The sequence below is a fragment of the Glycine max genome, chromosome 6 (genome assembly GCF_000004515.6).
Source record: "Glycine max cultivar Williams 82 chromosome 6, Glycine_max_v4.0, whole genome shotgun sequence".
In the NCBI taxonomy this organism is placed as follows: domain Eukaryota; kingdom Viridiplantae; phylum Streptophyta; class Magnoliopsida; order Fabales; family Fabaceae; genus Glycine; species Glycine max.
The window spans coordinates 14,744,005-14,757,147 of NC_038242.2; the positions used below are offsets into that span (position 1 = coordinate 14,744,005).

Genomic DNA, 13,143 nt, shown 5'->3' on the forward strand with positions numbered 1-13,143 from the left:
TAAAATTTGTAAAATAATAAAAGTTAAATGATAAAATTTATAATTAAGGCTTCTTTTTTTCATGAAGATGTGAAATCCTCGCGGGCTAGACTTTTTTTTTCTTCTTTTATAATTTTTTTAACTTTCTATTTTTTTTCATTACCACCTGAAAGTGCTTTCCGACTTTCTACCTCACCTGTTGATTAGATAAGTTGACAATTGATAGGAAAAAAAAAATACCTTCTTCAATTAGGAGGGAAATATATAGGTTTCATCAAGTAATTGACCATATAAATATTTAGTGCATATTTAGATTAGTGATCTATTATAGAACTATTATTGTAGAATTTGTGCTGAAAATGTCTTTAAGAACTCCACTAAGTATTAACTTATCACAAACTTACTTAAGGTAAACTTTTGAAAAACATAAATTATTATCAAAGAAAAGAAATTATGCATTTTAGCCGTTTAGTTATTAGTTTTTACATCAGGTCAAGAATTATCTTAAGTTTTATTATAAACTTTTAGTTTTATGACATTTAACTTTATAAATCAAAATCATCAAAAAATTAAATTTATGTAATAAGTGAAACAAGATTAGACAAGAGTATCCTCCAAACACGCTGGGTCAAGTGAAACAAGATGTGAATAATTAGTAAGAGTACAGTTCAATTTAGTAAGAGGGTAGTTTTCAAATGAAATTTTAAAAAAATGCAGACTAATCTCACTTGTTAGACTAGCAAAAATATGCAGTATTAAAAAACAAATAAAAATGCCAGCTTCATGCGATGCTGTCAAAATCAGTGTTTCTAAACTGTACTATATAGGTATTATTTTTTCTCAATGTGCATCAGTTTAGGTCAAAAAGCGAAGACCATCACACAGTCACGCGGATGGACTCTGGATTTTTTTCAGGTTTATTAATTTATATATTTATTTATGTACGTATGTATGTATGAAAACGAAAGGTTTATTTAAATAAATGAAAAATGATTTTAAAAATATACAATAGGGTCTAGGGGTGTCAGAAAAGGACTGTTGCCATTAAAAAATTAACTGATATTAGTTGGAAGAATCTATTTAAAGTTTATAACAAATAACTAAGTTGAAATGGTTCATTAGTTAAAGAAGATTTCACAGTAAAAGGTGCCTATTTCCAAATCAGTCAATAAAGTTGAAAGGGTTTGCTTGCATTTCACCTCACTTCTAATGAATCTAAATAATTACAATACGATAACATAAACTTTTTTGACTTCGTCAATGAATTCTTCTCTTCTTATTTTCCTTTTTGGCAACACAAGTAATGGCAAAACTCATGCAAATTTGTTGTTTTGGCAAAACTAAGCTAAGTGAAACACTGAAAACAAGTAACACAATCTTTAGAGGAAGGAATTGCGATAAGAAACGTGAAGGCAAAATCAATAAGGATATTCAATCCATTTGAACTTTTATAAATTATAGCAGCAACCACCTTTGACATGATGTTCATTTTCTTTCTCATGACTAACACAAGGTTAGAGTCGCTTCAATTGCAAATAATAATAACAATGAAAAAACTAAGGATATCAAATCCCAAGTCCCAACATATCCAAATCTACATGAACATTGCAACGAAAGTATGAAACTGCATGTGTAACATATGCATTCTGCAAACCATAAGTTAAAACCCCGGTGTAAGTAACTGTGTCTGTATCTTTGTACCTTTTCCTCCCATGTAGCAAACCCAGTACCAATATTACTTATGCTTCAAGAGGTTCAGCTAGCTCGAATTCTATCCAGCCAATCAATGCTCTTCCGTGGCCTCTCAAACTGAACATCAACACTTCTCCTGGATTTATCTTGGAACTCAATGCTTCTTGATTTATCATTATACTCTACGCTTCTTCGTGATCTCTCCATCTGATCAAATTGGACTCTTATCTTCTCTAACTTTTCTGTATTATTGAATTTGAATTCATGAAATTTCAGTTTATCTGTCCTATCAGTACTTTTCCTTGGTTTGTCCCTCTGATCAGTGCTCTTCCTCGGTGTTTCAAAGCAATCAGTACTTCCTCTGGATTGTTCAACTCTGCTGTCTATGCTTCTCCTGAAACTCACTCTTTGTGATGGTGGCTTCTCTACCGAGGATATGAATTTTCTGAGATGTCGAAGGTATTCAGGATAGAGTTCTAAATTACAGTGATTTCCTCCTTTGAGCCACAAAGGTTCATATTTTTGTTGACATAGCTCCCACAACTGCTTGCCATGAGAGCAATCAACAACCTCATCAGCAGTTCCCTGAAGAGAGTATGGAAATGATGTCAGATTAGTAAAGCGACATGAAATGCTTTGTACCCAAAACAATGACCACTGAAAAGCAATATTTGCCAAGTTGCCATATTCACAAGAATACAATTTTCATGTTTAGGGTTTGCTTATCAGCAACAAAGGTTGATTTCTCTTTAAATTTGATGCAGTAAAATCAGTCGCGATGAACAAATTTCCACTTGTGTTAACTAGCTCGTTTGATGAAAAATTGTCTCCTCCTTCTGTCAACCCATTTCATGATTTTAATCACAAATGCCAGCAAGAAAAAGGCAGATACTGAATAGTAATATGCAAGTTGTTTGTATTAAAAGAGATTCTATTTGTTACTTGGAATACCAAGCTAGCACACTAAGCACTGTCTTAAGGGCTACAACCATTACAGAAGTTGTTAACTGGATACCAGTTAAAGGAATATAGTAACTACCGAAATCATGATGACAAAAATAGGAAGTGGGCAATCCAACAAAATAAACAAGGAATACTTACATGAATTACTAGCACTGGACACTTCACCAATGGAATTTTATCAATGTTCTGCAAAACAATAAAATGGAACTAAGTTCAGATACATCACATACATAATTTTCAAATCAAATGACATCAAGCAAATAGGAAATAAAAAATTTAAACCTTATAAATGTCAAACCAGTATGTCCGTTTCACAGGGTACATGACTCTCAGCCCTGATAGTATAGGACTGTGGAGAACAACAGCCCTTAGACGGGGTAAACGAGAAGCAAGATCCAAAGTAGGACCACTTCCAACAGATTGACCATAAAGGATGATGTCTTCCTGCTTAACACCATAGTTCTCTTCCAGATACTTATATGCAGCTTCAATATCAGCATAAGTATTATGTTCACTAGGCTGTGAAAAATATCCAGATTAGTTTTTTCATGAGGCTTCTCCCTGCTGAGAACAAAAGAATTGAAGAAACCATAAAGAAGTGCATAGAGTAGTTACCTTCCCTGATGACTGTCCGTAGCCAGAGTAATCATATCTGCATACATTGATACAAGATGCTTGAAAACATTAGTAACATAATTTTCCAAATGATAAGCAGCCATAGTACTTCAAGTACCTTTTATAATTTTCTTTATTGGGGCTGCTCTTTAGATTAATTCTATCAGGGGAGGGTCTATAAAGTATAGTCTCAAATATTGAGACAATTTTGTTCGAGACACTGTCTAACACTAAATGTATGCACATCTCCCAGCAGAGATTCGATTTTTAGTCCCTTCCACCAAAAGCAACACCCATTGGTCAATGGTCATTCAACTGAGTACAAAAAAAAAAAAAAAAACTGAAAACGATCGAATAGCAAACTCCCTCCCAAATTCAGCTGATCTGTATAATATAATCCCACAAAAAATACACAGACCACACAAGTTTAGTCCACTAGGGAACCAGGTCCACACAAACCAGAAATCATCACAGTCCCAAATCCAACAAACCAGATAAAAAATTCAACACATCATCTTTGACCATCAACATCACCACCATGCAGACCCGAATCAAGAATCCCAAAACACAGAAGCAAAATTGAAGAAATAAGAGTTTACTTAACATACATACATACCCCATGAGATTAACGCGGAGGTGGATGCTGAGCTCGACGAAGAGCTCGTACATCTGGCCAATGTCGGCGGCGTTCCCGTGCGAGTAGAGCAAGGTGGATTTGGCCATGGGGTGCCGCACGTACATGGCCACGATCTCCGTGCCGCGGCGGTTCGGGAACCGAAGAATCTCCACGTTCTCGCGGTGCGGGAACGGCTCCATGAGCAGCAGCCCCGTCGCCTCCTCCTTCAGCACCTTGTAGGACGCCGGGGACGGAGGGAAGAACGCCAGCTTCGCCGCCATTGAAGAGGTCACGCCACCCATCTTCTTCCTTCCTTGGAAGCTCGAAGTGTGTGTAGTTACTTTGTTGTTGTTTGGTGTTCACATTCACCTTTTTGGTGTGAATGAATGAAGCTGAACATGACCTTACTCTTTCTTCTCGGCTTTTTATTTTTATTTTTATAAAAAATTAAATTAATAATTAATTACTACTACTTTTTTGGATTTGTTTGGGGGAAGGGAAAATAATAGTCTCTTTCTTTCTTACATGATCGAGAGAGTCGCAGTCTTTCCTTCTTTATTATTATTATTCCTTCGAGTCTGAATAACTAGCGTCTTCACGATATTAATATTAGTTAAAAATTAGAAAAGAAAATATTAATTATAAAAATGATAAGAGATACAAATTTTTTTAATAAAAATAATTTTACTTTTGAAGTTGGTTAATTAGAGCATTTGACTATTTCCATTATTCTCATTCCTATTCCTATCTATCTATTAATTAGTTGTCTCTTGCACAGTTCCACGTGTTGTCCTTTTGACCTGGTGTTTTTCCTTCTTACCATGTGGTCTTTGTTTTTCCGCTTTCCTACATCATCCCTTATTCCCCCTCAACGTTCTTTTCAGGAAACAGAATAATTAAATTGTATTTATTTATTTTTATGCTAAGTAATTAGGAAAATACTTACCTGATTTAGTTAAAAGATTAATAAAATTTCCTTTTTAGTATTTTTAGTTACTACAAAGGAACTAAAATGAGATTTTTTTTTTAAAAAAAAAGTGAAAATGAGATGTTTTTAAGTATAGAGATTAAATTATTTTTTTTAAACAGGGAAATAAATAATAAATAGTCTATATATATTTATAGGTTATGTTCGATAAAATTAGATAAAAAATTAGATAAAAATTGAAAAACTAACATTGAAAGTTAAAAAGTGATAACCGGAAGCTTTTAACTTTTAACCTAGCTTATTAAATTATAAACGTTTGATAATTAGGAAAGTAATTAAAAAATATAAAATAAAATATTTAAAAAGGATAGTTAAAAAATTGAAAAAATATTTTAAGGATAAATAGATAATAAAATATAAAAAACTAGAATATGATATTTTAAAAAACAAATTAAAAGTAAAATTCAGTGTACAAATTTAAATTTAACATAGAAATTATTCACAACTATAACATTCTATAATTAATTTTAAATTCTTCTTTAACGTAAAACCAAATATATTCAAAATCAATTCTCAAACGCTAAACTAAACCCACACTAAAAATGCAAGGTTTTTGTATGATCACATGGCCTATAACTCTTGATAACAACTTAATTGCTTCCTTTTTTACCAGTATATAAGGCATCTTATACCTTCAAGTTCATTTTAGACCTTATTAACTCACGTCTTATATATACTAGCTTGAACATTAAAGTTTTTTTATAAGTGACTACCATTGTGCGTTGTCGTGTAGTCATCGTCAAGTTTTCCTTGTTGCTCATCGGAGTTGTCTTCACCATGCAAAGTGTGCACTCATAGTCGCAAGTAAACATTGGTGTCATATGTGGAAACTACTCACAATCAAATGGTTGAAACATTGGCGTTAGCTTCAACCAGAGGTTATTGTTCTAATATACCACAAGAAGTTACATTTTACTTAAGAATGAGATTAAAGGTAATTTATATACACATTTATTTCTTAACTCACCAAGATGCCTTTCAAAAAAAAAAAAAAGTAAGGATCGTGTGAACTAAAGCAAATAATAAACTTTAGTTCTTAGATTTTTTTTTTCCTTTTATCATTTTCATTCATTTTGATCTTTTTATGATTGTATTTAGTTTCATTAAGTGTCTTAATTTGATCCCTTTTATTATGTAATATTTTTTTTCTCTCATTTTATCTAAAGAAATTAATACGATATACAAAGTGATAATTGTAGGAAAAATTAAATATTAAATACAAAAATTAATCATTAAAAATAGTGAATATTTTTACTTTATATTAGAAAACTTTCAAAATCTGAACTAACCCAACCCAAATAAATATGATGGTTCCAATTTAATTTTTTAAAACTCAAAGCAATCCTTATCCAACTCATGAATAACTCAAGTTTTAAATACCGTGGATATAACTAAATATATTTTTAATTAGTCTTTTGAAAAGAAAATTATTAGTTTTAGTTATTTCTGAAAATTTTCAAAAGATCTTTATTACTATTTATTGATAATGTCACATGTATTTAAATATACCACATCAAGTACATATCATTTTATATTAACGTGGTATGTTTAAATACATGTCACTCCATTTTTAAATAATAATAATAATAATAATGTTAGAAAGTTTAAATTTAAAAGAATTAAAACTAATAAAAAAAATTTAGCAAATCAAAATAAAATCTAATTAGTTATATTTATAAATGCTCAAAATATATTTAATTGAATTATTTAAGTTCTTATGATATTAAATTTTAATTTAAAATCATGACAAATAACATAATGTATCATCTATTAGAAAAGAAAAGCGTAGCATAAAATAAATAATATCTGCATGGTGTGTTGGGTTAATGATCCAGATTTTTATAATGGTGATGGTTAATTATTTGTTTGGGTGGAGACCAGTGGAGCAGGAGAATGAATGAGTAGGGGAGAGGAAATTAAAGGGGTGGAGTAAAAAAACAAAAAAGTAGAAAGAGTATCAATTAGTTAAATGATTTCATGGAACAACAACAGGTTGTCCCATTTTGATGTCAAACTCAGGCATGCTTCTCCATGTCCATCACCATGATTTCTCCCCTCCCAAGCAAGGAGAGAAAACCCCTTTCGGCATCATCCTGTGTTTTTTTGGACCAATGGGACCTCACTCCCTTTCACATAGCCACAGGAATGTCCTGTTTAAACCCCCCACAGTACTACATATCTCATGTAACATAATATTTCATTTTTTCATGCCATATTCACCTAAATTGTTCATCAATTTTATTGATTAATTTAACTTCTGTCAAAAAAACTTTGACATTGTTTTTTATTGAAATCTTTTTTTAGACATAAATTCAAACTGAAATTCTTAATTCAATACGACTTGAACCAACATGTTACTTACTTAATCATTAATTCCTCATCCTATTATATAGCATAGGACCTTCTCTCTTTTTATTTATTTAATTAAATTAAGAAGAATCTTTGTAGGGGAATTTTTCAACAAAGAACCTCGTTTAGGGTAACCAAGGTCCATCAACGGCTCCCATTGTCTCGTGGGCCCCACCTTGCTGGGAACAATGTTTTTATTTTTCTGTTCCATTATGCCATGTTTAGGCTGTCAACTGGAAACATACAACCGAGCAAGGTATTAATTAAGACAAACCAATAAAATTAATTAAAATAGTACTGAATCGAACCATCGTATTCCGTCCAGAATTACATAAAATCAGTCGAAATTATGTCTTTGCCTATCTACACATATTTTAAACTTTATAAATAGTATAGTGGTACATGATTGGTAATTTTTTTGTGTAAGAAAAGGCTCATCAATTCAAACATATGCATTTATTTTAACGTGCTACTGTAATGTTTTTGATAGAGCTATGGTAATGAGTGGCAAACACACAATTAAGGTTATGGTGTAACAATGGTTACTTGCAGTCAGTTGCATTGATCGCAGTAAGATACGTGCTAGACTTTTTGCTTTTGCCAAGAAATGAGGCTTTTCGTGCTATGAGTATTGATGTTTATGACAAGGTCGATGCAGAGAGTGAAAATATCTTGTTCAATCTCACGGACATAAATTCAGTAAATTATTGATTTAATCTTTGAAATTGAACTTGTATTAATAAGTTAAACTGCTCTTTAAAATTAAAATAATAAAATGAGTTTTATAGGGTCTGGTTAATAAAATGACTTCTGAAATTGTAAATCCTTGATTAAGTTAGTTCATTAATGTCTGTTTTATTTTAAAAAATAAAAATAGAGAGGATAAAAAGAAAAAAAAAGATATTTGAGCGGTCTAAAAAATAGAGAGGAAAAATTGAAACCCTTAAAACATCTACTGAAGAGCAATTGGCTCACTAGAGTAGGAGATTGCTAAAAAAATCATCAATTCCTCTTCCATCTCACATGCATGATATTTTCTTATTATCTTATAAATGCTTGTAGAAAAATTTATCGATACAAAACCTATCATTGCAAATAAATTTACCAATAACTGTACTTCATAAATTAGAAGTTATATAAATCTTTCTAACTAATTAATGAATAACTTATACAGTGGACATTTCTTTTAATTGATTTTTTTTGAAGTACTGTTTCAAAAATATTTTTAAGAAATAAGATTGATCAATATCATAACTAATTATGCTTTAATCTTTTATATAAATATAAACTAGCATGATATGATATGATTACTAAATAATCTTATCTCTTAAGTCTATCATTAAGGATTTGATCCTGATACAATATATATATTGAGAAAGAGGTCAATCTTTTATAATGTTCGATCAGGTATTTAATTATAAGATTTATATTATAAAGATACGTAAAAAATATCGTTTAAAAAATTGTTGCTTTCGTTTTGTAATTAGGTTATAAGAGATTAGTCTCTTATCAAATTGATATTCTGAAAAATTCAAAAGCTAGAAAGTTAACAAATACATTCTACAAAGTACTCAAATAGAGTTTTAAAAAATTATATAATTAATCATCTCAACGCGATAATGTTTAATGCCAGTTATTTTACAATTGATTTTAAACGGACAGCTGTTGAATATCAAAGTCCCTTTTTCACTTAGACTGAGTGTGACTATATAGAACACATCCCCACATTCAACAATACAGAGAAATAAATTGAGTTGACTTATGGTTTGAAGTTAATTAGGTTAAGGGTTCAACTATAGCTCCTAACCAGTAACCTCATGGGTCCATTAATTTCTTTGAAACAATATTATAGCTTAGGGTGGGAATAGTCTATTTTTTCTGTGTGAGAAAGAAACCACTCCGGAATCGAAAATAGCCCGCTCATGATCATGTCGCACGTGAAACCCATTACGAAGAAACAAAGAATCTGGTCTTATATCCCTTAACTCGGGCCTCCTGGGCCATGCTCTTCGTTTTCTTCCAAACTACTAAGACTACATATATACAATGTACCAAAAACGAGACTACATATGTATAAGACTTAAGCCCATACTTGTGAAATTCGGTTTCGTTATTAACTCAATTGAGATAATGGATTAATGAGTCAATGATTTGATTTGATATATATATTAAAAATTCAAAATTATATATATATATCTATTATATATAAGTATATAACTAATATTATTTGAGTAAGAAAAATTCATTCATATTTTAAAATTCAAAATAACAATGAAATATCAAAACGACGTCGTAGAGGTGGTCCATTTTTTTTTTGTAAAATTGATCTCCGTCCATTTGGGATCTAGTATCTAATTGGGTCAGATTATTCCTGATTAATTATATGACCGATCCAATAATTAAACTAATCTCATGAAATAATTAGATCACAGCAAGTACCCCACCCCACCCCCCAAAAAAAAGAAGACAAAAAATAACACATGAAATACCTGACTCGAGAAAAAAATATCACAATTAACTAGGTTGGAAAACTAAAATTTATGCATGATTTTATAAAGGAAAAAGAAGGATTTTTTTAAGAAATTAATGTAAGTCTCATGGCTGTACTATACTATTTAATTTAATTTTTGTTTTGGCATCAAATCCACATGCATCTCAAGGTTCCTTATATTTAAAATATTGTTTATTTAGGTATTCAATTGATGGTCACAATTTTATTCTTATAAAAAACTTTTTGATTTATTGAGTAGATGATATTTATAAATCATTCATGACTTAGAATCTTAAACGATTATGGGAATATTTCTTTTCCATTCTATTTTATTCCCAAACTGTGCACGTGACGTGATCGAATTGGTTCATTCATTCAATGGATGACTAAACAGCTGGAATGAGAAAAACCTTGCTTAAATGAAAACATCCTACGTTAAAAAATAAAAGCAATAATTGATTAACTATGTGTATGACAAATCCGATTTGAAGGATGCATGATAAGAGAAAGAGCCATAAAAGAAGAGAGAACAATGGAATGATGAATTGCTAGCTGTATCCAAATACCTAATAATAACTATTACCTCATATTCACTGTCAAACTTAATGGATTGAGTGGATATGCATGATGTTCATAAATGACTCTGATATTGCGAAGATGAAGATGCTCTTGACGTGACTTCGAACCTTTTGGTCGTTGCCCTCAAAGACGTTACAAAGGGCAGTCAAGTAACCCAAAGGCAATTCTCCTGTTATGCACAGGGAATAGCTTATGCCACCAAACACGTCTTTGCATCGCGGGTGGCGGAGAAGGTGGATTCAGATGCAGCCTTAGGCAGTGTTCTATTGTTCGTGAAGACATTGAGCTGTGGCCCCGGAAGAAGATTGCATTGTTAACCTCGTAGAATTTCCAACAACCACCTTTTTGAATTCACTCTTATCAGTAACTTCATGTTCTTATTAACCCCTGTATATATATAAATTTAATTCAATCAGTAGTTTTGTTTATTTTTTCAATGAATTTTATTTAAAGATTCTTTTAACCTGTTATCTTTTTCAATCTATCATTTTTAACATTTTTAGTTCTAATCACTAGGATCGGATTAGTAGCAAGGTATTTCGAATTTGGATAAATATGCATGAAGACTTATGTTTAATCTTTGTTATTGTTAATATTGTATATTAAAAAACCTTGAAAATTTTCAATGTTTTTTTAAATAAATTATCAACAGCTAAAATTAACATTGTATTTCTATAAATTATTTATTGTAAATTTAAAATATAATTTATATATTATAAATATTTATTTATTATAAAATTTAATTATAATATATTTATGTATTCAGAAGTATTAATTAAAATTTTAAATTAATTAATTAAACAATAATTACATTTATATTTTAATAAACTCGTCTTAAACATGACACAGCATCTAATAGACATCAAAGACAACCAAATAACAACAACTGTGTAAAATGAACGAAGGATCAAAATCACTAAATTTGAAAACTAATCGACCAAATGTTACAATGAAATTTCAATGGGACTAGATGTGAATTTGGCCTAAATTATTTTTCTACCAAAATATTTTTAAATTTTTACAAATATATAATTAAACTAAACAAAAATAATTATAATCATGACATATAGATTCAATTGATTAATCTTTTTTAATAATTATATTTTAAAAAATATTTTTAATAATTTGAGTATTGTCATCATTTCAATAATCAATATCACTTTATTTTTATATATAGATTAAATATATAGAAATCCTATGTCCATATCTGAATTAAAGACTAAATCAAACTTAAAATAAAAAAAAATAGAAATAAAATCTTGAAAAATTTAATCAAATTTATTTAGATATTATAATTTGAGTTGATTTCAAATTTTATAAGATATTATCTAATCAAATTTGAATTAATTCCTTTTTATCAATTATTTATTATAAGATATGTTGTTATCAATTAAAAAAAATTGTTACTCATGATAAGGGACGAGACTACACTCATTCAAAACAGGGGCAGTCACGCCCCCTTAAATTAATTACAAAAATTTCTAAATTATACATACTAATATATTAATATAGTATTTTTTTCTCATTGAATTTTCCATCTCGCCCTCCTAAGCATTCTGATTTCTGATCATACTAATATTCCCTCCCCAGTCCCCCTCCTCCTCAAAGACTTTTTTATAGTTTGTTTGGTGTTTTAAAAAAAATTGTCAAGAGTATCAGTACACTTGTTTTTATATATTTTATGTCTAATAAAAATTCAAAACACATAGAATATATAATAAGTTTCTCTATTAAAAGTATTTAGAAATAAGTAAGAAATCATTAAAATGCTTAAAAATTAGTCATTATTAATATTTTTATCGTGTCAAATTTAGTCCCCCAATTAAAATTAATTAATTACAAGTTAAAATATGCCTCACAAAAATAATGAGTTTATCTCTCATCAAGTGATTCTTTAAATGTTTTTAATGTATTAAATAAATATATGTGTCATAGGAATTAGTTATTGTTTTATTAATTATGGGACCAATTTAACTGATCATTATAATTTTGAATATTAAATTGGTCATTCACTCTTTTTTTTCTTAAGATATTAATATTTTTCTTCCCTTCCTTTAATTATTTTGTGGTTACGTTTATCACCCATTTATTAATATTTAATAACTATGACACGTTTTTCTTAAATCTTTCATATAATAAATACAAATATTAAATAATTCTTGATTTTTTAATGTATTAAATAAATATATTTTGGTTATAACATCATTTTATAAATTTTGGGAACTAATTTGACCGATCATTATAATATCAAAAGACTATGAAGTGGTTTGGATGGTATGCTTTAGGTCTTAGATTTAATTCTCATTGTCATCTTTGTTTATGTTTTTTTAATTATTTTGTTGATACATTTATAGCTTATGTATTGATATTTAATAATTATAGCTAATGTTTTTTTTTAAATCTTTCCTATAATAAATACAAATATTAAGTTATTCTTGAAATTATTTAATATATTAAATATGTATTTTGCGTCGTCGGCTTGTCTGACGCTAACTTAAGTAAAAATGACACTAAAAAATCATTTATTTTGATAAATATTTTCTTGATTAACTCATTATGATGCCTACTAATCTTTGATTAATAATAAAAAAACTAAGTTGTAAAAGTAAAATTTAATGGCGTACTGTTAAAAGACAGGAGCACGTAATCGAATTCATGATTAAGACAAAAAAGCCTTGCTTAACTATGTCTATAATGACACAATTCATTTGTTGAAGGATGGAATTTGAATCTGAGCAATGAGAAATGAAAAGATGGATCAAAGAAGAGAGAGACCCGTCAATTAAATTTATTGTTGTTCATGCACCAGAAAGAGGAATTGCAAGGTGTATCCAACATATCCAACATGAATATCTATGTGTACGAAACAGT

The 13,143-nt window shown here is 29.5% G+C and overlaps 1 protein-coding gene across 2 annotated transcripts; it reads right to left on the reverse strand.

Annotated features, from left to right (window-relative positions):
* Positions 1-1,401: 1,401 nt before the first annotated feature.
* LOC100787620 (alpha/beta hydrolase domain-containing protein 17C) lies at positions 1,402-4,433 on the reverse strand. Of its 2 annotated transcripts, none has more exons than XM_003526934.5 (5): positions 3,866-4,433; positions 3,250-3,286; positions 2,917-3,153; positions 2,773-2,820; positions 1,402-2,256 (listed from the first exon to the last, which is right to left on the reverse strand). In XM_003526934.5, the coding sequence occupies exons 1-5, from the start codon at positions 4,165-4,167 to the stop codon at positions 1,735-1,737; spliced, it is 1,146 nt and encodes a 381-aa protein (XP_003526982.1). In that variant the 5' UTR covers positions 4,168-4,433; the 3' UTR covers positions 1,402-1,734. The 2 variants fall into 2 exon arrangements, with proteins under 2 accessions (XP_003526982.1, XP_006581894.1); XM_006581831.4 differs by having other exon boundaries at positions 3,368-4,273.
* Positions 4,434-13,143: the final 8,710 nt, after the last annotated feature.

Excerpts from the sequence above, each read along its gene's own strand:
- LOC100787620 (XM_003526934.5), bottom strand. The coding sequence starts at position 4,167 with ATGGGTGGCGTGACCTCTTCAATGGCGGCGAAGCTGGCGTTCTTCCCT. Across the intron at positions 2,821-2,916 it reads ACTGGTTTGACATTTATAAG|AACATTGATAAAATTCCATT; the intron begins GTTTAAATTTTT and ends ATTGTTTTGCAG. Across the intron at positions 2,257-2,772 it reads GTCCAGTGCTAGTAATTCAT|GGAACTGCTGATGAGGTTGT; the intron begins GTAAGTATTCCT and ends TACTCTCTTCAG.